The sequence below is a fragment of the Tympanuchus pallidicinctus genome, unplaced genomic scaffold, assembly GCF_026119805.1.
Source record: "Tympanuchus pallidicinctus isolate F22 unplaced genomic scaffold, pur_lepc_1.0 scaffold3, whole genome shotgun sequence".
Lineage (NCBI taxonomy): Eukaryota > Metazoa > Chordata > Aves > Galliformes > Phasianidae > Tympanuchus > Tympanuchus pallidicinctus.
The window spans coordinates 67,738,956-67,763,146 of NW_026294747.1; the positions used below are offsets into that span (position 1 = coordinate 67,738,956).

The 24,191-nt window shown below is 42.4% G+C and overlaps 1 protein-coding gene across 3 annotated transcripts in view; it reads right to left on the bottom strand.

Moving 5' to 3' along the window:
- Positions 1-9,076: 9,076 nt before the first annotated feature.
- PTPRN2 (protein tyrosine phosphatase receptor type N2) overlaps positions 9,077-24,191 on the bottom strand; it is a 620,450-nt gene continuing 605,335 nt past the window's right edge. For all 3 annotated transcript variants that reach the window (XM_052695759.1, XM_052695758.1, XM_052695760.1), the window contains exons 22-23: positions 19,336-19,409; positions 9,077-13,657 (exon numbers count right to left, since the gene is read on the bottom strand). In XM_052695759.1, the coding sequence (XP_052551719.1) occupies positions 13,586-13,657; positions 19,336-19,409 (146 nt within the window). In that variant the 3' untranslated portion in view covers positions 9,077-13,585. The remainder of the gene's footprint in view (positions 13,658-19,335; positions 19,410-24,191) is intronic.

Genomic DNA, 24,191 nt, shown 5'->3' on the forward strand with positions numbered 1-24,191 from the left:
CCATTGATTTATCGCCAAACATTGTACTGTTCAGAAGAAGTCTGTGAGTTTTACAGAAAATTCTCAAGCTACTTGGAAAATGGGAATCATTTATATATATATATATTCTAATTTAAAATCGGTCAATTGCTATTCAAATTAGCTCTAGAAATCCTTGCAGCAATGCAGATAACTTGACCTTGTATTTTGCATCCTGACCCTCTGTGTACAGACACACAAGGGAGCAAGAAGAATCAACTGCAGAATGTGCTACTGTCTGTACACCCTTCCTGGTATTTACCAAAATGAGTGTCACAACCCTGTTTTATACATGGAGGAATCTGAGCATTTATTCATCCCTGAAGTTCCATTAGGAAACCAAATGTGCTGACTTCCACGTTAGAACCAGCTGCCTCCCTTTTATTATTTTAAACACTTCCAAAACCACAGCTACAATGAGTGGCTGTTGGAAGGCTATTGGATTTGCAGATTCCTTCCAGTTAGAACCTCTTGTGTCGGTGCAATCAGCACAGGGAACAGGGTGGAGAGGGACTGCTGCCAGCCAGGAACACTAATACAGTCAGAATGACTCCCAGCTCCCAGCAGAGCCAAGATGGTAGCAAAGGGGTGGGCGTCACCTACACCAAAAAGCTACAGACGCCCAATGGTAAGTGAACATGTGCTTGGTAGGAGTGCTGTGACGCTATTTTATCCAGCACCAACGTCTGGAGGTACACTGATCCATCTGTTGGCTATTCATATTCATAGTAATTTTTCTGCTGTTGTTGTTTATGTATATATAGGGTCTGTGATATATAAAGCACCGCTCCGGAGCTCTTTGTGTGGATAAACTGTTGGGCAAGGCATGGGCCACAATGGGAAAAAAACTGTGGTAGAAGAGGAGTTAAGAAAATTTGCAGCCCTATTAGTTGAAATTGTACAACGAAATGCATTTTCAAACATAATCAAGGTAGAGAAAAATGGGCAACATTAGGGAAAAAAGCGAGCAAGGAAATACAAACTAATTTTGTTGCACTTATAAGTGCTAGGAGTTGTTCAGAGACAAAAGAGCCATTTATGCTAAGTCAAATACGGAAGGAAAGGAGACCAGATTATAGTAGCCTGCTGGCCTTTCAGTGGGGAAGGTAGATTTAAAAAAATAACAATAATAAAGCTTTCCATTTGTATTTTAATAAGGAAACATTCCTTTTTATCAGATTACCAGGCCTCTCATGACTCACCTCCAAGCCCTTCATTTGGCTAATGAATTTATGCTCCTCTCTCCAGGGGCAGAACATCTTGTCAGTCACATAACGATGCCATTATCAGCGTATCTCACAGCGAGGCAGGGAAAGCAAGCCCTGTGCATCTCCATTTGTGCTTGCTGCTGTAAGGAGCAGGTGCTCACTTGGTTCTGACTCTGCTCTGCTCAAATTCTGCTGTCCCATCTCAGAGCATGTGAGCTCGGGAAAGACAATGGTGAACTATAAAGAAAAGCCATCTTGTGCTTTCTGAGATGGGGAGCTGCTTAGTTTGATGTGGTGCAAAAGGCTTCATCGATCCTGCTTGGGTGCAAACCAAGTGGAAATGCTCTGCCATAGCCTAACACAGCCCATCATATACATAATATTAAACCAAGGGTGATATCTTCACTGCAGTGTGGTCAAAAGAAGGCTGGACTTTGATCTCAGTTGGGCCAGAAGGTGACCCTGTGTCTCTGGTGTGGATAAGGTCCTAACCCATATGGCTATAGTGCCACTCAGATGGCTTTATCTAGTGCCTAACTTTATTGAAGACAGGTTGTCTTCTGTTCTCAACAGCTTCAAGCCATTTCACACCATGCCAGGGCAGCTTCTCAACTTGGGTTCACCACCCAAAAGTACTGCCCAACATCTGGACTCACTTGTCAAACTTAAATCTGAAGATGGCAGAAAAACAAACTTGTATCAAGGCACAAAGGACAGATCTAAGAACTGGATCATGATACAGGTGTGGCTGTTAATGCCTCTGGCTAAAAAAACCTGACAACCAAACAGCAAAATTCATGGCTTTTTTCCTTTGCAACTTTATAATATCCTTACTCACAGAGCCTACGTGCAGTTAGCCTCTACACAGGCAATTCCTGCTATCTGCTCACCAGCTGTGTGCTGCAGCCCTCCCAGCATATCAGGAGGGTCTGTGGGAGCATGGCCCAGCAGCTGCCCATTGGCATCATCATGTTCCCAGAAGAGATGCCATTTCCCTGACCAAAGCCCCAGGAGTGCTGCAGATCAGCAGTTTTCAGGGGAGATGTAAAGATACAGCTTTCAGTGACAAAGCTTCCTACTTCTTATTGTTGGACCAGATGATCTTGGTCGTTTTCAACCCTTTGTACGATCCTATGATCTTGCTATGATTCTGTGACAGAGCCTATTTCAATAGTGTCCTGCCTACCTCATGCCCAGCCTGTACTTTGCACAGTCTTTTCCCACCTTCAGACCCCAGCAATTCTGGGCTAAATGCGAGTGCTTACCTGTCACTGCTGATCTGGGTAGGTAGAAGTTGGTACGACTAGTTGAGACTACCACTTAATTTTCATCTGGCTGAATTAGGGGAAGCAAGTGCCACCCGTTATTCCTATGTTGCAGACTGAAGTGCTGGGGATCTTGGCTTGGATGATGGCTTTGGAGCCTTGGTACAGCGATTCACAGAATCACAACCCAGGAGTCACATTGAGAGAATACTTACTGGAGGGTTTATAAAGATACCTGTTGGTGGTGCACTGCTGTTTTCTGTCATCTGCTGGAAGGTCTAATCTGCACTGAGGCACCAGGCATTGCTCATTGCTACGGGCAGGAGAAGATATCAAGATCCTGATAATTTTTTTTCACTCCACATCTCACTGTACATTAAAAAGGAACTCAGACATATGATTGAGTTAATTTTCCCTAGAATAAAAAAAAACTTAATAACATACTTTACTGTACCTGGAGGTGTTCAAGAAGATGAGATATTGTACTGAGGTACATGGCTTAGTGGGGAAGTATTGGTGGGTGAAGGGTTGGACTGGATAATCCTGGAGGTCTTTTCCAACCTTGGTGATTCTATAATTCTGAATGAACTTTCATAGATGCCAAAAGTAAAAGCTGTAGTAACATTTTCAGCCACCCTTAAATTGTCAGTTAATTGGCATATATTAGAAATAGTGTAACATACATGGCATCAGCTATCTATTCAGAACAAACCTCTAAAATGTGGTGGTCTTAGTGTCTCACACCGGTCAGGCCCAACCTGTGTTGGATAGATATCTGCAGGAGGCAGCTCTAGGGTAGTGAGACGACAGTGCTGGCAGATCACAGCAGAGATTTCCATCCTGTAAATTGGCGTATGGCACCATTATGGGGCTACTGCTGTAACCTCTCTTATTACAAGGACCCACAATTTTCCTGCAGAGGACATGTTAACAGCAATCTTATCTTCAAGATTTCCCTTCATCTGCCTTAAGCCCTCTTGGCAGGGGAACCCTCACCTGCAAGACATGCCCATCTCCATTTGGCACCTCAGCCATAGGGGAGGAAGCAGGTGGAAGCCGAGGAGAGGAAGCAGGGCAGGAACATGGCATGACTGAACGTCCAAGTGTTTTACTTGCTGAACAGCTTTCCAAGAAAAAATTAGGGAGTTTCTGTATTTTTCTGTAAGGTGAGAAGCTTCCAGTCTGGCTTTTCATGCTGGAAGAGTTACACTCCCCAGAGGTGAAAGATAAGTGGAAGAAAGAAACCTACCTTCCGAAGGTAACTAGGATTTGGAGTGCAGGGCTCTTAGAATTATAGAGTCATAGATCACCAAGGTTGGAAACAACCTCCAAGATCATCTAGTACAACCATCCACCTCCCACCAGTATTTCCCCACAAGTTTTCATGAAACTGGAAGAGAGAAAACATGCTGGAGGAAAAGTGGGGAGGTGGGAAAGGTAAGGAAGTGCAGTAAGACATGCTGTAGAGGCTGGGACAGAAAACACAACCGTAATGAAATCTTTCAGAATGAAATACTTATCAGTAGTATATTGAAAATGTTTTCTTTCCTGAGCACTCTCATTATCTTATCATGTTGTATTATCAGGCCTTGCCTCCTTCAACCTTAGAACTTCTTTATTTTTATTAAGAAGGTGATTTAACAAAAGAGACATAACCTAAGAGTTACTCCAAGAGGTTCACTGGTTAGTGTGAAAACTGTAATGGAGGCTCATCAACTGCTTGGGAGCAGTATAACTTTGTTACCTTTCTTGTTGGTCTTTGCAATGGAGCTATATAGTAGAAACAGAATAGCTTGGGTTGGAAGGGACCGCAAAGATCATCTGGTTCCAAGCCCCCTTGTGTTGAGCAGAACTGTCGTTCATTTCAGAGGAATCCTAGCAACTCTCAACAAGTTATTTGAGCTTCTATAATACTGCATTAAAAATTAAAGTAAAAAAGTATAAAAAGATAGATCGTGGGCCTTGCTGAGAATGAACAGTAGGGCAGATAAAGCAGGGAGTCAATACCGAAACCCACCACCTGTTCTGCTGGGAACATCTTGCTGAGTCAGGTCGTTTATCTGTCTCCTTCATGGCTAAACACACCAGATATTATTAGCTTTAAAAAAAAAGAAAAAAAGAAAAAAAAAAAAAAAGGAAAGAAAAGAAAAGAAAAAGAAAGATGTATATTTCCATTCATGGAAACTAACCTATAAATAATGAAAAAGCAATTCTGGAAAAAGTGCTGATTTGCTTTCCCCCTTCAGCACACATGAGAGCGCTGGTTTCCTTTCAGCCTTGGCAATGCTTTTATCAGGGTTGAAAGCTGTGGATCTGATCTGACTTCTGCCCTAACAGATTAGGTGTAGGGTCAGTAACACCACGGAACCAGTCTTGCTCATGCTCTATCGTAATATCCGTAGCAGGAACAAACATTCTAACTTGGACAGCACAAATGAAATCTGCTGGAAAATGGAGCAGATTTCCTGCGTAAAGGAAACAGCGACCACATTTAGAAACAAGTGCTACTAGAACACGGCTGTTTGCTACTTTCCTTTTTTATTTTTTATTTTTTTTTAACATTAACTCAAAATTCTAAATACCAGGTTTTTGGCCACTTCTCTCTTTTATTTCCCCTCTTGTGCTGGAAAGCAGTTTTGCTTGTGCTCCCACACAGGGCTGTCACGGCAGTGAGGTATACAAAGCCATTCAGTGTTCCCCACCAAAGGGCTGCTCTCCACTTGTGCCCTGCTGCTGTCACCACAGCACCTCGCACCCAGCCTTGGTATGTATACTCAAGAAATGTTGTCTGCTGCAGAATCATGGCTGTCTCTCAAATCCAGTGCTAATGGGCATTCAAACAAACATAATGATGATTTCGAAAGGTGCTGCTATTTTGGGGGCAGTGGGTGCTGTCCTGTGAAATTCCCTCCCACAGCCTGAATTTCAGTAGAAGCTACAGGGTACAACAGACAGAAACATGATGATATGGGATTCAGTTCCACGAATTCAGGTACCCAATGCCACCTGAAGCTCCTCAGGAAAATTAAGGCACCAGCACAGGACTGGCCAACAATTCAGGCCCTCAATCATTTGGCATGAGTGCTGGAGGCCAAGCAGGACACCACACCAACCCCAGTGCCATCAAACACTAACAGAGAAGAACTGAGTCTTGCCCACAGGGTGGAATCCAGCTCATTGATTAAGACTCTTACATATAAATGCTTTCATGCATGCTACATCTGAGTGTCCACTAAAGCAAATGACAACCTTACTGGTGAAGCTCAGAGGGATTTGGATGGCCCAATGCATGTTTCTACTTTGGGGGAGCTGCTATCAATTTGCATCAGGGGAAATTTTGTGAAGATCATCAAAATACATTTTTCACAAAGAGGACCCAGGGGAATCTGCATATCTGGAGATATTCAACATTCAGTGGGGAGTAACACAGAGAAGCCTGCTCTCAGTGCTTCCACTACTACTTTGGATGGGAGGTTGGGTGAGCTGCCAAGCTCCATTCAACCCACATTACTCTGAGGCTTTTGAGTTCCATTCAGCAACTCTCCATTAACTCTGACAGGATATAAAAACCATTTAAATTTCAGTGTCTTACTCAATAATCTGCATCCTACCCCTCATGTTTAGATCCTACAAAACTGATGGAATAAGGAGGATGGAGAAGCAACACAGATTTTGCAGAGCAAAGTTGTATCTCAAAAGTGTGCTAGAAAGCTTTGAAGGAGCCAATGAGAAAGTTGATACAGATTTTGTGATTTTTTTTTTTTTTTTTATAGTTGATTCTGTCTATTTGGTTTTCCTAAAAGTGCTTGGGAAAGGCTGTCTCAAGAAAGGTTTTTCTAGAAAACTGAGCTGCCGTGGGTCTGAGGAGAATCTCCTGTTGATTAATGTGTGGCTAAAAGACAAGAAACAGGTTGGGAAGAAGCAGGCAGTTTTTGCAGTGCTGGTGATTCCCCAGCAGAAAAGATGTGAAAAGGGAGGAGGTGGTAGTGAGGTGAGAGTGTGTGGATGACACATATTATCTCCAGTCCTAAAAACAAAAGCAAGTGCCAAGTGTCATGGAGAGATCTTGTGATAATGTGAGTCTGTGTGAAGATGGCAGATGCAATTGCTGTTGATAAACATAAAGCAGTGTGCATCACAAAAGACATCCCTAACAACAGAGACAATAATGACCGCAGGGTGAATTATTTCCAGGGAGACAAGGAAGCATGGTATTGCTATGAATGAAATTCTGAAGAAAAGAAAAAAGATAAAAACATTACCACATGATGGAGCACTACAATCTGGGCCTTGTTCCCTCTCAATGCAATTGTAGAAGAAATACAAATCACAGAATCATTGAGTCATAGAATGTCTTGAGTTGGAAGGATCATCGAGTCCAAGCCTTGGCTCCGTGCAGCGCCACCCAACATTCATACCCTGTGTCTGAGCTGAGGTGCTGCTCCTCATACGTCTTGCCCTCTAGAATTTTCACCACCTCTGCAGCCCTCCCTTGGACTCTAATGGTTTTATGTCTTTCTTATGTTGTGAATGGGAAAGACAAGGTGATGGGTAGCCAAGTAGGTTGGGCATGGGGCAAGCTCTGTCAGAGGAGAAATGGGTCTTTGGTATAGAAAAGGAAAAATGTTTATTTTCGTCCAGTGACAACAACGGATTGCTATGATGACTGTATGCGAAAACTACACAAAGGTGAGTTGAAACTGACTTCTAACTTCTGCTGTAAATGATGGAGTGCCACATTCCTGTATCTTTGAGTACTGTGGCCAAAACTGCTGAAGGGGAAAGACATCTGTCATATACCCTAAAATTTAGCTTAAATCTTCATCTCCCAGGATGGAGTTCCACGTAGAACCTCTTTTCTGTATTGCTGATTTACACATGTGGGTGTAGCTGGAGCATTCTCAAGGCAGAAGTTAATTTTTGGTTTAACTGCACTGCAACAAGAATTTCCCTAGGGATTCAGTTGTCTGAAGCACACAATGTACTCGTCTTATCACTAAACCAAGAATAAACATATTCTACTGTTTACCCCTCCCTATGGATGGTAGCTCTTTATATTTGTTCAGCATGCAAAATGGAAATACCAGTCCCATCAGCCCTGAAATTTTACAGCTAGTTCTAAAAACGAAACCCCCAAGGCTTTTCAGGCAAACTGAGAAGACTTTGTTTTCCATCCTGCTATTGCAGAAGCAAGTCTCTCCCTTTTGCCGTATTAGGCCAGCAGAGAGGGCAGTTCTTTCCTCCTCACAAAGGCTGCTGAGGCAGCTGGTGGGATGATGGGCTGGCATCAGGAGCAAGGGCGTGCCATGGCTTCTGTGTCTTGCTGCTGGGATTCCCACTTACTAGTGCTAGCTCAAACTCAAACCCAGTTCTTTCCTGAGCCCACCGGATGATAATACCCAGTCTGAGTTAGAGCTAGAAATGCGTGAACAAGAACATAAGCAACAAAGCAATGCCCTCAGAATGCAGCTGAGACAGCAGCCCACAGTCGGAGAGCACAGTGGAGAGCAAGAATACCTGTATCTGAGTAGCACGAAGCAAAAGCAAGCACTGGCTGTATGAACTGATGTATGCACAACTGTCCTAGAAGATACATAATACTCCAGTAGTTATATAGTTAAATGTTTTCCTCTTTTTGTCCTCCATCTGATGTTACCAGAGGCTTTCGAAAGCTATCTTGCAGATGAAAGACCTCTTAAATTACAGCAACAGGAAAATAGCTGTAATGGTGCATATATTGTGCTTCCAAGATGAAAGTCACCTTCTTACACTGAGAAAGCCACAGATATTAAAATAGGCAACTACATAAACAAGGTTAAATAATGTAAAATATGATTCTTCAGATGAGAAAGGAGTGAGCCTGATGAGAGTGGTTTCTGCCTTCCTGTTTATTTACATTTTTCTCCTTATTTTCAGGTAAGCAGTGAGCTTTAAAACACAACTCAAGTTTCAGCACACAATACAGAGCCATGCAAATTGCCACAGTAGGGCTGTCTAATCACAAAGCCTGCCTCTGATAACAGCTAACAATGGATGCCTCACGCGAAGATACAGACGTTCATACAATGGACAGTGTTTATGGGAAAATTACTTTCTATCTCCAGGGAAAAGACTGGTTATTTTATTCTGTGCTTATGTGGGAACCTCAGTCTCCACTCCTCTTAACCTTACTTAATGTAACAGCGAATATTTTCCCATTACCCGTTCGAATCCTTCTGTCAATCCTGCGACTCACGCAGCCCATGCCCCCATTAGGCGAGGCTCTGACCCACCAACCCCTGTTCACAGCCCGCATTTTTTTCACCTCCCTGCTGCACAAGGAGAATTTCCAGCACCTATTCGTTCTCCCGTATGACCTGAACGCAGGGTCTGCCTGGAGCAGCGTGGCCCCCAGCCCTCCCTCAGCTGGCAGCTGCAGAGGGTAGCAGCCCGCATCCCAAAGGCAGAGGAGAGAAGCGAGCACCTCTAAGGCTCAGCAGGACTCTGCCCGTCAGCGCAGGGATAAGGATCCAGCGACAGGAGGAGCCCTCCTACCCCCAAATAAAAGCAAACACCAGCTGCTAATGCTGATCCACAATACCGTGCTCCACAGACAACGTGACTTTATTCACAAGTATGATTTTTACAGAGGTAGAACAAAATACTTTGTATAATTTTTTTTTTAACTTCTTTTTGACTATATACAGAGAAAGAATATAATAGAGTGGCGAGAAAGAAAAGGTTGTAAATGAAACAATATTATGCCATCAAATACAGTACAAACAGCATGCAAGAACAGCTTCAAATGAAATCTTGCTGGTGTAACTTTATTTTATTTCTAATGTGGTAAATGAAGAGTAGTAAAGAGTCATGCTCTAATTGGACTGAGTATGCCACAGCTCTGCAATTTTGTTCTGATTGTTTTTTTTTTCTTTTACAATAAACCAACAGGACAGCTTTCTTCTCACTGTGGTGGGGGATGCCTCTGTAATGTCCAGTGTAATCTTAACAGAAAAATATAATAATCAAATCTACAAAGTGTACTCTCATTTAAAAAGCAAAACCATAGAAACTGTACAGTTTTAAAAAGCGGATTATTTCAACTGCTTCATAAGAGAATCTTCTAAACAAAGAATAAAATATGCAGAATAAAAATAAGGAGAGCTATTGTTCTGTAACAAAGCTAATCAAATACTTGTTTTCTATTCCAATAAACATTTATTTATTTATTTATTTTAATTAATGACTAGTCTGGAAATTATGTCGTGGGCTGGATCTTATTAATGTTTCACTTGACAAATAATGCATGAACTCCTTACAGGTTCTATAGCTGTCATTCCTGTGGGGACGGATGGAGATTGGTTCTGCATGCATGCTAGAGACAGAAACAAGGTTTAGTCATTGGCATAGATTTTAAAAATATTCTTAAATGTTTTAAACCTCCTGTAGCATCTATAAAAATAATCTTGCTTGCTTTGCTACTGAATTAAGATTTGGATTGGGGATTTTCTGCTACAACTCATTCTCGACCCTTACAACTGCTGAAGACTTCCACTGGCTGTTATCCAGGCTGCTCCAGCTCCCACCAATGATGGTCAAAGGCAATGGTTAGAGCTGCACCTGAAATAGGTGATGGCGACAGCAAAACCCACATTGCTTTCCCATGGCAAGTACTGAAACTCAAGGATCCGGGCTTTGGGAACTAGGCTGTCCTGTTCTTCTGTCCCTCCAAATCCAGTGCTTCTTGTGGGAAGGGTGAAAGCAGGGCTGGGACTGTGCTGCTACACCTACAAACTGCATTGGTGGCAAACACTTCCCTGTCCCTCATGTCTGCACCCATGGGACAACGTAAGCACGGGGCTGCTGGCATCTGGCCACCTTCACTGCCACGCTGGTGGGAAATGAGGCTTATCTCCCTATGCTTTGAACATTGAGGAAGGATACTGCAAGCACTGGGGTTAAACTGCCCTCTGGCAGCTTCCCCCTTCAATATCATTTTAAAATTCAACCACCTGTATATTTGATTCGTCTTCATCAAGAACACTAGGATGGTCAATTAAACGTGTGCTGTTTTGGGATGCATTGGGCGTCAACCATGCCTCAGTGACTGTCCATCTACTAAAGATCAAGCAGAACACTGACCAGGGAAGGATGGTGGGTCCCATCTGACACTTATCCCACTTAGCAGGGAACATGGGGCAGGTTTCAAATCCAGTGCAAGCGGCCTGGGGCAGCCTGAGTCACATCCTTTATCCAGCTGTAAGGATCACGAACCGCAGTCAAAAGGATAAAGAAATACCTGTCCTGCATGAGAAATCTATCCCTGTGGTTTCACCAGGTTTGTATTTCCATGGTTTTGGCATCTCCCTGGGAAATGGCCTGTCAGACCCTTCTGGATCACCCTGGTGCAACTGAACTCCATTTCACTCACAGGCCCTGCAACAAATGACTGCCCACGTTTATAGAGGGCATTTATGGAGAGGTGTGAACAATGCCTTACCTGCACAGATGAAATTATCTGTGTGGTAGCTTACAATCAGCAGAATAAGCCTGGCATCTCTTTGTGGAAGAACTGTGCAAAACGGCTGAATAAACAGGATTGTCCATGACATTCAGTAGGAGATATCCCAACCCTCTGAGTAAGATTGCATCCTTCTGCTGTGTAAATCAGCCCACAAGTATGAATAAAACAACACATCCCTGCCCCATTAGCACTGGGGAAGATTAATGCCCTCTAATTTACACTAAATAAACTCCAAAGCATGAAGACCAATATTTTAGTCTCATACTCAGCCGCTTGTGAAATAACAGAGATCACCCTGAAATTACTATTATGAAATGCAAATATTTGCAGAAGAACAATTAAAAAATATTCCTAAAGTGCAAATGAACAGCTCGTCAGCCATGTTTGTGGTGTGCACAGGGATGGTCAGGAGGTGAACACTAATACATCTCAGGGCTGAAATCTGTGCTGAAAACCCATTATCTTTTTGGCAGTAGGCAATGGTACAGCATCTTGCCCTGAGAAATCTTTTTACCCAAGAATCTGAGGGGTAGACTTAGGATGCCCTTATTTTGCTTCCTTGGACTGTTTGTATGGATATAACTACCCGTATTTGCAGAAAGCTGCAGTACATGGCTCACAGTAAATCTACCTCAAACAGTTGCTGATACTGCTCAAACTGATCTCATCTGCCCCGATCTGCAATTGTGTGTTAGCTGAAGTAATAAAAGAAACCTGTTAAGCCTAAATTATCAAATGAAAAAGGCAATTTTCTCATTCATACTCCATTAGTTTTTTTAGTTATTGCTAGGAAAGCTCTAAAATGCTTAGGCCATAAAATAAACATGTGGCTTAATGTACAGCATATGTACTTAAGAGGATGATGGCATCTGCAGTAAACGCTCTGTACTGCCATAGTAATGGGATGCACAAATTAAGCAGCAGCACATACCAAGAAAAGCATGCAAAAATGTATGGCAAAAAGTAACAAGTCTTCTGCTTTAATTGCTAAAAAGAATAGGTCACCAATATTCATGCCTACAACACAAAACTGCAACCTGGCTGATTTCAATAGATGCCCGTTACCTCTGTTCCAGCAAAACTCTCCAATATTGTATTTTTAAGATTTCACTGATTAGAAGTTTATAAAACTTTCAGCCTTACAAATCAGATTTAATTATGTATTTTCCAGGTATACAATGCTGTTAAGATTTTGGGGAAAAAAAACAAACAACCAACACTAAAATGTTTAAATCACAGAGATGTAGGATAACAGATGAAAGTGTCCAAGTATTCAGTTTTGAAAATGAAATTCAGAGTCACATTTGAAAATGTCACTTTCAGGCCCTTCTTTCTAAGAAATCAGAGTACTTTCCATTAGTAGCTTCAATCCCTTTAGTAGAGTGCCACAACTAAAACTGTGGTTTCACATAAGCAAAATTGCATAACCAAGCCATTTACAGACATATTTTAGCATTACTTTGCAACAGCAGGTATTAGGATTTGAGAACAGAAAAATCTCTGAAACTTATGTGCTTCTTTATCCATTAATAGTTAAAATAGGCGTCATTCAGAAAAAGGAAAAGAGCAGAAAGGTGCAACAAATGTCTGGCTCAGACAAACTTGATGAGGATCATAAAATGCAGATTGGCAATTCTTCCTTCAGCCAGGCTTTTACAGAAATATATTTCCCCAGCTCGAAAGGATCGCACAGCAGAGCTTGAAAGAGCAAAATGCAAAAATATAAAGAGAAGAGTCCCGTTTTCTTCCTCAGTAATCCCAAAATGTCAGCAATCCGTGTCCATGCCAGCTCTGGACATGCACCTGGTGGGCCAGGTGCCTTGCTCATGGTTGGAGGTGCATCTATGCTTGCCTACTTCACGCTGTAGGCACTTGGCCAGAGCTGTGGTGCTCACTGGTCCCCAGGTTCCCATTAATGTGACCAACTTGTTCTCCCCAGCTGCAACAACCGTGCTGGCCTATTTACTTATAGCTCAGATTTTCTTCCATTCACAGCACAAAGCTGAAAAGTAAACAACAGTTAAGAAAATGTTTGCTTGCTAAAGCTCAGCATGAGAAGGTGCAAGCTCCCTTTGCCAGAGCCTAGATCTGTGTTTACTCACACCCTCTGCACAGTTCCATGCCTCCGCTCGGCATTGTAGAGGGACAACTGCCATCCCTTTCAGGCCCCTCACTCTCATCTGGTTTTTAAGGAGTTACGAAATACAACAGAACACTGTTTTCTGAGACTATATTAACTGCACTAGTTATCCACAATACTGAATATTTGCTATTAAGAACAGGAATGTGTGCTTTCCAAGTTTGACATTCAGGTCTTCGAGGATGAGAGAGGGATTAGGTGGACTGTTCTGTCACTTAATCCGAGGCTTTGATGTACTTTCTTAAAATTTGTTTTAAAACCCAAAAACAGAAGACACATTTTAACTGTTGAATTTTATCAGCTTAGGAGTTTCTAAGGACCCTATCACTATGTGGTTACAACAGAAAATACATAGTTAAGGTCAGGTCACGGTTTCCAAGAACATTCACAGGGACTGAGGATGAGGAAACGAGGGCTGGATCCTGTGGGAACCTCCGGGACACCGAGCTGCTCACTGAGGAAGTGCCTTGAGTATTGCATTCACTTCCTCTGCAACTGCTGTCAAAGCAAATTCGAACTGCTCCTGCGGAGAGAGCAAAGGCATATCATAGAATCACAGAATATCCCGAGTTGGAAGGGACCACAAGCATCCTTGAGTCCAACCCTGGCCCCACAGCAGCACTGAAACCCAGCCCTTCTCAGAGCAGTGTCCCAGTGCTCCATGAGCTCCAGCTTTGGGGCCGTGCCCGCTGCCCTGGGCAGCCCGTTCCATGCCCACTGCCCTCTGCGGCACAGCCTTTCCCTCACCCCCAGCTGCCCTTCCCCTGACAGCTCCATGATATTCCCTCAGGCCCTGCCGTTGCCCCTGTGAGGAGCTGCAGTTGCCATGATGCCTCCCCTCAGCCTGCTCTGCTCTGTGCCCAGCAAACCCAGGAGCCTCAGTGCTCCTCACACCCTTGGCCTCCAGACCCTTCACCATCTCTGTGACCCTCCTTTGGACACTGCAATAGTTTGATTAGTTTCTTATAACGTGGTGCCCACCCAGCGCAGGAGGTGAGGCTGCACAGCACAGAGCAGAGCAGGAATTCCCTCCCCAGCTGCCCCCAGGGTACGGTTGGCCCTTTGGCTGCAGGGCACACTGCTGGCTCAGACCCAACCTGCCCACAGCCACAACCCCCTGATCCCTTCTCCAGGGCTGCTCTCTCATCCCCCAGTCTGCACACAGAGCCAGGGTTGCCCCAACTCTTTTAAAAATTGCTCTTTTAAAAATTCATGTGGCTGGTGATTGCCCAGCTCTCCAATTAGTTAAGGGCAGTCTGCAAAGCCTTTCTGACCCTGGATAAACAACCAAAAAACTTTCCGACGCCCTGGAGCACTGCTCTGCAGCTGAGCATCCTCAAGACATTGTTGAAAACAGGAATATGCAGGATGAACTGCATGTTGCAACAGTGAGGAACAAAATGCTTGGGGATTATTGATGCCATATAACACGTTTGACAGCATCCTGAAACTAGAGTCAATTTAATGGAGAAAAATGTTGGTAGCAGAAACTAAGCAAGTGGGACACAATGATGCATTGCAATTGCTTGGCCAGAAACATTTGGGAGTAGTTGATCATCAGCCATTTCTTTCTGACACGAAGATGGAAACTCATTAACAACACTGAGATATGAAGTAGGCAATACACTGCAAAAGAGAAACTTTGGCTCCTCTCAGGTGTTTCTAGTTGAAATTAGCTAAATATATACTTCTTCACATTATGCCTACTAAACAGAGAAGTGCCTGCTTTTTGCTTTACCTCTTATTAGTCTTTTCCAGCTTCCTTTTTCAACTGCTCTTCGGTACCCACAAATTACCTAGCAATATTTGGTCCACTTTATTCACATTTAGGAAATACTCAGGAAGGTTTATGCTACTAATTTACCATAAGCATGAAATGAAAATCAGTAACAGATTTCTGTGCTGAGGTAGGGGAGGTGTGAAGGACACAGGCAGGAATAGCCACTACACCTATCTGCAACCCTAACATGCTCCTAACCTGTCTGGTTCTAAAGAAGGACAAAGAAGCTTTGCTTCCTCAAGGTTAGCAGGTGTTGTACTTTCTAGAGTGAGTAATCTTTCTCAGAAATTTAGCTTAATGAAATATCTGACAGGATGATTTTCTGTCTGCTTCTTTTCAGATGGAAAAAGAAATGTGTGTGTTTTACTTAGAGAATAAGCAAACCAAGGACAGCAGTCAAGGACTGTGCAGAAGCGTTTGGATTTTCTAGAAATATTCCAGTGGTTTACACCAACTGGGGTTAAGAGCTTTGGAGGAAGTGACTTTAAGAACCGAAGTCTCAGATGAACCCTGCCAGGATGCCATCTGTGCCTCCAGTCAGAACAGGGATGTGCAGCAGGAGCTGCCCAGGGCTGTGTGGGATGGGTGCAGCAGTGGCAAATGGCTGCAGAACACAGCCAGCCCTGAAGGCGGTTACTGGCCCGACAGCACTCACTTTCAACACTGGAAGTCTGCAGGAAGGATGAAAGGACAAACTATCGGTGAGCGACTCGTAATCCAGGAAGACAACTGACTTTTAGCTCCTGCACTTCAGTGTCAGTCTCGTCCACCTTGTCTCAACCCTCTGCATCCAGCTCCTGAGTGCAGATGCCTCAGAGGGCAGCCATAGTGGGCACAGTTACCAAGCAGAAAAAGAAGACTGAAACTCAGAATAATTTCTCAGAGAAATCAATGTTCAAGAATTCTGCCCTCTGTTTGGCGCTGTCAAAATGGCATTCTTGCACATTTGCTGGACTGCATCCATTGTTTTTTAATCACACATCAATTCACCCTGAAGATTAGAACTCACCCTCATTAGGCATAGAAAACAGTCTGTGGGTCTGCCTGTGCCTGCCTCGAGGTCTCTGCAATTAAAGCAGATGAGGAAACGCTGGTGGCCACCCAAGAGCAGCCGCTATTTTTTGAGCACAGCACAATGAACGTGTGAGCATAGCTGGAGGACAGAGAAGGCGTTCACCCAGCTGCACCACGTCAGAACCAAGATGGGGAGCACAGCAGTAGTAGGGGAGCTGATCCAAGCACTGCCAGGCTGCAGGGTGATGCAGCCAAGTGTCCACATGGTGAAATGCCTCTTCTGAGAGGCTGGTGACTGTCCAGAAGGAGGGAAGCTGCTATCACCCATGTAATGAGGTACCTCATGTACCCTTCATTTTACCATAAAGAAAAACTTGTAAGATCAGGGATTACAATATTTTAATATTAGTCCCATTGCTGAAAATAACTGAATTCACTGAGCAAATCAGCTCTGAAGTGCCTTTGCCTCTCACAGAGGGGTGGCTCACACAAGAGCACGGGGCATCGCTGCACTGGCCATGGAGAAGGCAGCTCTCACCTAAGGACCCTGAATTGAGCAACACCAACTTCCACGCTTAGATATGCATTTTGGAAAGAACTTCAGTGGAGACTGCCAGCTTCCATCAGGTGTGACCCTAAATTAGTGAGGCAAAACAACTCATGAAGCATCTTTACACCAGAGCTCCAAACTGACTGTGAAGTGTTGCCATAAAGGAGACAGAAAATAAATGTTTGATCATGAGATGTTTGAGAACTGGGTCTTCTGGGGATGCTGCATCTGAGCTCTTCTCCCTCCTTCTTTCTGCAAAACACATGCAGTGCAGCTCCAATTGAGGTGTACTACCACTCTCCAAAGGAAAGCCTTCACATCCCTTCCATACCTACACACAAGGACAACCGAAGATAAAAGCAACTGCAACAATTTTAATGGAGCTCAGTCTGACATTCTCTAGAGCTCATTCACATGTGCTACTCACGTGGACACGACTGACTTAGACACCTAGGCTTTGCCTAGAAAATCAAGCTGGGCAGGCATATTGTGTTGTCAGCCCACTTATAATGCAGAGGTGATGTGAACATATTTAGAAATAGTAAGTATAGAAATACATAACAATATGCCAAATTTCTTTAAAACCTCAAATAAAATTTCTCTGGAAAACAAAGTAGGTGCACGCAGTATGTAGCATATATGTATAATATGCATCATAGTAGAGACTGCTAGTGGAAAGACACAGGAAAAAGGAGAAATATTTTTCTCATGACAGAAAACAAGCTTTTCACACATTACTTTTTCCTCTCACTTGTGGCATATCAATTCTACTTTATGATTCCCCTGCAAAATAAGTAACAAAACCACAAACCCACTATTATGCTTCTCAGAAATGCAGAATGTCGTTACGATAATTTCATTACCGTTTATTATATACAGTGCTTGTGAATTAAAGATCCTTTCCAGAAGACAAAACGTTGCAAACAAATCTTTCGCATGCTTATTAAAAATGTGGAGCGCTGCCTGCTGGAAACACAATCACACTGCTAAAGCAAGGCGGTGTTTATTTTGCCCAAGGATATTCTCTAACTGGCATTTCTAACCTGACTTTTAATCCATTGTTTTAAATTACTCCAGGAGTCTAATATTCCTCATTTGTATTCAGTTGGGAAAGCACAGGGGTTTGTTTAAATCCCTCAGAAAAATTCTCTGGGGACAGTGCACTGCTAGCATGCAACCAGATATTTATAATTTGCAAGACATTAGCTTGAATAAGTGATTTGGGTGGTTCTGAGAACATAAGAATGATGGAAGAAGGAGCAAGAGGTGAGATAAGCCACATCCTGGGAACATTTCTCATCCTGAAAACACTGGATACGTTTGCTTTTCTGCAGCTCTTCCAGAGGGATGTTTGGAGGGGAGAAATATCTCCAGTGAGCTTCTCAGGGGACTCAGGTAACTATTTTTGAGCTAACTAAGAGAAATTATCCACATATCTCATTCTTTGCTTCTGGAACTGTTTGTTTTTTTCTTTTGTTAAAGGCAATAAGCTGTAATTTCTCAGAAAAGAGAGACAAACCAGAATCAGAGCTCCATCTTTCTACATATTTCTAACTGCCATAAACTGCCATACATTGGGTGCGTTCACAGAGTTTGCTCAGGACTTGCATTTTCCCTTGGAATACACATGTGAGACACTGGATGCTGTGTGCTATAGGCCTTTTTTCCTCCAGTCAGATTAATCAGAGCAGAAGAAAGATGTGTACAATTTTATGTCTTACTTGCTGATATGGGTTAGTTAGCCTTGGCTGGCTCATCTTAATTTTTCATCTACTCACTTACTGGGTAAATAATACCTAATCTGCACCCAGTCACCCCCGCTCCCTGTTTTCCAATATCACTTCTAATATTAAGTGAGAAGATAGCATGATTAAAAACAGATTCAGGAAAAGTTATGAACCAATGATTCCTGAAAAACAGATTTATTTCACCTTTGTCCCTTAGCAGCTTAAACTCCCTAAATGTTACAATGTTCCTATAGGTTCCCCCAGACCACTTTGCTCCAGTTATTCAGTTTGGGGTTATAACTCTCATTCAAGATTTTACAATGTCACATTCAGATTTGTTTGGTCTCCATGTAATGAACAGTTTTCTTTATGGTCATGTGTGCACCTTTAACTTGCTGCAAATACCCCCTAATTTCATTCCATATAAATTCTAACAATAAAAAAGCTTCATTCTTAATGGAAGAACAGCAGTCACACTGCCAGCTATCCTTAAAAGTTACATATTACAGAGAACTTTGAGGCTGTTACAACTGATGGTAATTAAAGAGTAAGATATTCACCACACCATGGGGTACAAATGCAGTCACAATGCTTCATCCATAAAGGACATGGGCACACTGTAAGCTCTTCCCCTCAAAGATGCTAAAAATGACTCGACTTCCTTCAAAACTATATTCCCTTTAATTCAAAGCTTTACTTTCAGAAAAAAAAAAAATAAAAATCAAATCCAATAGTCATGTTCCCTTTAATGAGTTGAAGGCTTTTAGAAAATATTAGATGCACAGTTAAGCACACTTACTCTAAAAAAATAATCCATATTTTAGGATGAAAACAATGACATTTTTTCACATGCACATTTTCTTTAGTAAACTGTAGACTATCGTGATTGCCGTTCATATATGGCAATCAAGATAGATGTTGGAGATGTTGCAAGAGAGAGAAGCAAACACCAAAGAAAGTAGCCTAGATAAATCTTCAGCATAAATAAACCTCAGTTGGTAGGGAGCCAAACAGTAATCAGCAAGCGACGTGCATTAAATTAGGTCATACCCTCTCTCTTCTGTCATGAAAACAACTACTGTGAAAGACCTTTAATGTATTTAAAACCCCAGTGGATTTATTGACAGTACCTTCGTCTGGACCATGCCTGGTCTCTGGTCCCTCAAGTGCTCCAGGGTAGCAGCAATATCAATCTCTTTAGCACCTGCAACAAACCACAAATTGGGCTCAGTTCAGAGCACAAGATAATCCATGCTGCATCTGTCAATCTCTTGCTATCGGGCTCCCTTTGGGCTAACAGTACAATTGAAAATTATTACATCCATCTCTCAGCAGACTTGGCAGGCAGCTGCAATTTTTGTGTTCATATAGAAAAAGAAGAGGTTGGGGCAGCTTTTATTAACATTAATTCAAGAAAAGCTAGAGAAAAACAAATTCTTAAAAATGCCTTCGTACCTAGGGCAGAATTTATTTAGCAGAACCTAAGGGTCCACTGTGGCCGTGCCATTGAGTGCCCTTTGTCACTTCTAGGATTATGCATGGAACGAAGGGCCCAACCCACACAAATATTGATGTTAAAACAAGGTTCAGTTGAACTTCTGCCACCTGCCACTGAGATCCTGCTGTTTTCCTCCTCAATTTCGTATTCGGTTTGAGATTCTTCTTGATCGTGTCATTTTCCTTCAGTGCCTAAGCAGATACGTGTTACTGGAGAAAAAATCAAAACCTTGGTTCCTCCCGTTAGTCCCTGCATGAACTCCAAGAGAAGAAGTAGGGCTGGAAACCCTTCCTGCTGAGTTCAGCGATGGAATTTGGTCTCACATCTGTCCCGTGTGCATCTTGCCAGAACAACACACAGCACCAAAGCACTGGGCAGACGGGCAGCATGAGCACAGCAGGACTGTCCCATTCCCACTCCACATCCCCCACTGCCCCATGCATTTGTCACTTCCTAAGAGGATGATCAGTTTGCAAGTGCCTCCTTGAAAATATCAGCTGCATCAGAACTGGAATGAATTCATTCAGTAAATGTAACAGTGCCAACTCAGGTATTTTTGTTTACTGCTATGAGTTGGGGCATTGTACGTTTCTCCTATCACTCCCCTCCATACTGTATGGGAATTTTCAGGGAACAGCATTAGACAAAATAGTAAGTTTTATTAAAAAGTAAAAAAGAAAAAGCAACACACATGCTTAAAAGGAACAGAACAATACATATTAACACATGCTTTTAGGTCTGGTAACAGTGACAGTAGCTGTGATAATGTCTTCGATCTGCTGTAGGTCTTACAGCTGCATTTTATCTGGAAACCATCAGAAAAGGTACAATCTTTGTGAAGGCACAGCACAGGAGCTCATTTCGGTGTTTGGTCCCATGCAAGCACAAATTAGTGGGAATTTCCTGTTCCCCCACTTGCCTTCCATGGGAGCAGGGTTATGTAAGTATCTCACATGCTTTACAGCCTTACTTGTGGCCTAATTACATTCCCAGGATTAAAACATCCTACTAGCACCTTGGCTTGACATTAGAGGAATTCTCTTTCTCAGAAATTAAGATATGAGGAAAATTTAACATGCTGACATGCACAGGTTAACCACGGTCCTAGTTAGCATCCCTGCAAGGATGAACCCCACTGAGCTGGTGAGCCCTTGTGTCCCACAGGCTTCCTTGTGGCTGCAGATGCATGTGCACCCTCCCCAGAGAGAGATGCTTTTCATCTGAAGCTACTCTAGCCTCAGGACAACACAGTAACATATTAGGTGCTGGGAAAAGGTTTCTGACAAGACCTAATAACACTCCTTAATGGCCAGATGGGCTTCTGAGCCTACCTTTGAAAGGGTTAATTCCTCCATCGCTGTGATGCAGATTGCAGGCATTTACTGGTGAACTGATGCTTGCTTTTTTATCATCATTAACAGAATGACATGCCTAATAGTATGAACAATGCCTGACAATAAACCCCTGATTTAGCAAAACACTAAAGCATATGCTTGCACTGGAACATAAGAATAGTCCTGGTGAGCCAGGATGCTCAATGGGAGGCTAGCTTTGGAGCCAACAAAAGTCCCCGCATCAACATTTTCCACTCATCAGTAGCCCTGAGCCCACGGGTTGGGATCAGCACAGCACCCACAAGCACTTCTGATGGCCTCAGTCAAAGTAACAGAAAAGTAAAGTGAGGAAAGCATGATTTTGTCCAAGGCACGTGTCTAATTTACAGACCAAGGGTGGACAGGCAAAGGCAAAGAACAGGCACAGATCCATTTCTACCCCTTTCTCACACTTCTGAATGCCTCTGATACAATGGTGAAAGGAACTACCTAAGTGCCTGGAGAGGCATAACTTCATGCTACAAAGACGGGCACCTGTTTTAAAAGAAAAATATCCTGTAACAGAAAATTCATGAGAAAAAGGATGAAATTAATGGCACTGAATAAAGCCAGCATGACTTTTTTTTTCTCTCCACATGAACAGACCTCTCCCACATCCACCAGTACATGTTCTCCATCTATTGCCTTATTATGCCTAAATCAACAGAGTTTGAATATAAATTGCTAGACACAGAAACGTGCCAAAAAGGGAAGATTTTCCATCTTTTCTCCCCGCCAATATTTATTTGTTTAACAATACTACTGGCTTCCGAAAATAAAAGGGGAGATAAAAGAGGGAGCATTTAAAGAATGAAGAACTGCCTTTTCACTTCTGGCTGTATTTCATCCTGTAGGGAATACATTTGTGTTCTGTTTGAGATAGGCTCCTTTTTCACACAGGGTTTCATCACGTGCTTTTAATGAATGGGAGAATGTAACTCAGAGTGAGAACTAATGCTGTACCAGCAGTGATGCAAAAAAACAACCACGCTACCCCTCCGCAGCTCAGTGAGCTAGCTGAGCAAATACCTCCTAAAGCATTTCCACACCAACACAACGCAGATTTTAAACTTCAGCAATGAACCATCATCCTTCTAAAGACTTTAAGTATGCACAGTAAGTGCACAACAGTCCGCATCAGAAACAACTGCGTACACTGAGAGAACACAAGAGAAGTCGCGAGCTGAATTATACTTTGCCCCCAAGGAGAAAAGCAGTTGCTGAAGTTTAGGGTCATATCCTTTCCAGCCCTTTCTCTCCCCGCAGGCAGCAGAGCAGGAAGCATGCTGGCATTTAACAGCTGGTGCTCCTGATTAGCAGCCCTCAAGGGGTTAAAGTGTTTGCCCTCAAACAGTCATATAAATGGAGGATCCAGCGTGTCAGGAGAGCATGGGTAAAAGTGGAATCCCCAGTTCCTCGTGCAACAACTAATGAGCTAGCCATTGCTGCTGCAGTAGGCTTCACGACACGACCAGCAGCAGCTCAAAATACTTAAAATTATTACAAATTTCCTAATGTGAATTTCATTATTGTAAAAATGAAATCTTCCCCTCCTTGTCTCCTCCCTCTATTCTGACAGAGGACCCATCCTGAAAGGCACAAGACACAAGAGAAACACTTGGTGAAGGATGCTCCCTTCCACTCTGCTGCAGTATTGCAATCACTGCGATAGTATGGGAATGGGACGAAGTTTGCAAAGAGGACAAATGTATTTTTATACATTAGCTGGGAAGAAATGATGATGCCTATAATGAAAAAGTGGTTTTCAGGCTCAACAAAGCACAAAGATTGTGCACCTGAAAACATACTGGCATTTTTTCAGTTATAATAACAATAAGCATTTGTTACATTAGTTCAAAATTCTGCCTTAATTAAAGCAAGTTTCTAGATTTCATTTTTGTGTAATAAGCTTGAACATACTTGCACTGAAAGCAAAGGCAAAAGTCCTATTATTTTATTCATTACTAATGAAAAGTGCAGCACACATTCTGTGAGACTGAAAGAATTTTATATTAAAGCACAGTATTAAAAGGAATTTTTTAGAATCTAGATGCTCTGAATCTTCTGTATATTTATATAAATAAAATGATCCTTAAATACTTCATCAAAGTAATTATTTGCGGGGGGTTTCTTTTTAAATTACCAAAGCTGAAGAGTTTTCTTTGTGCATGTTTCACAAATACATATCACTCATGAATATTACATTAAAAAGGATTTTTCTAGCTGGAAAAACTTTCAGATCTACAGGCATACATCCTCCAACAGATAGGATTATAACACTGCAGAACAGCTATAAATTCGTTACTGCTAGTCCTAAAGGACAGCCTGGTCATTAGGGTGCTATGTTTAGGCTCATTTGACTTCTCTTCCAGCCTGAGATTCCGCCTTCCTGCACTGCTTCAGTTAAATCATTAAATTCACCCTACGTTTCACACCAACATTTATAAAGGAAACCATTTTTCTTCCTACCTTGTAAGTTATTATGAAGGCAAATCTGTTTGGATAGTAAGGAGGTGAGGACTTAGATAAATACTCTGTTTTCTTCTTCTAATTCAACACCCTTTACACCTCCCTCGGCCCTGCTTCTGTTCTTCCTGATCACAAAATGATCCCAAAACTGAGTATATGATGCAGGAGTCACGGTGAGAGTTGTAAATATGGGATTATTAGCACTGCTACCATTTCTCCTTAAGGAGACGATGATGATCTGTGTGGGAGTAAGAATTTATCCCACAGAAAAATACAAGAGCACTAAGGGGAATACTGAAATGAGTTGTCAAACACCTTTATTTTTGCAGCAGTAAATATTCAATAGTCAGATATTACTTTCTGAATGCATCTTTTTATATGTATTATGTTCTACAGATTTTGAATTAGACCTTCAAGGGCAAAGAGACTTGTTAGGTCAGATTAAAAACGGGCTTGTTGAAATTTTGAAGGAAGATGCCATTCTCTCCACTGACGTTGCTAGAAGCTGAAAAAGACCCAATTAATAATTGCAAGAGGCTGCTGATTGGCAGCTCTTAGCCTCAGAGTCACTTAGTTGGAAGACTCAAGCCTAACATTGTGAACTAGTAAGAATACAAGTGAGAAAAAAAATAAGGGCAAAAATATA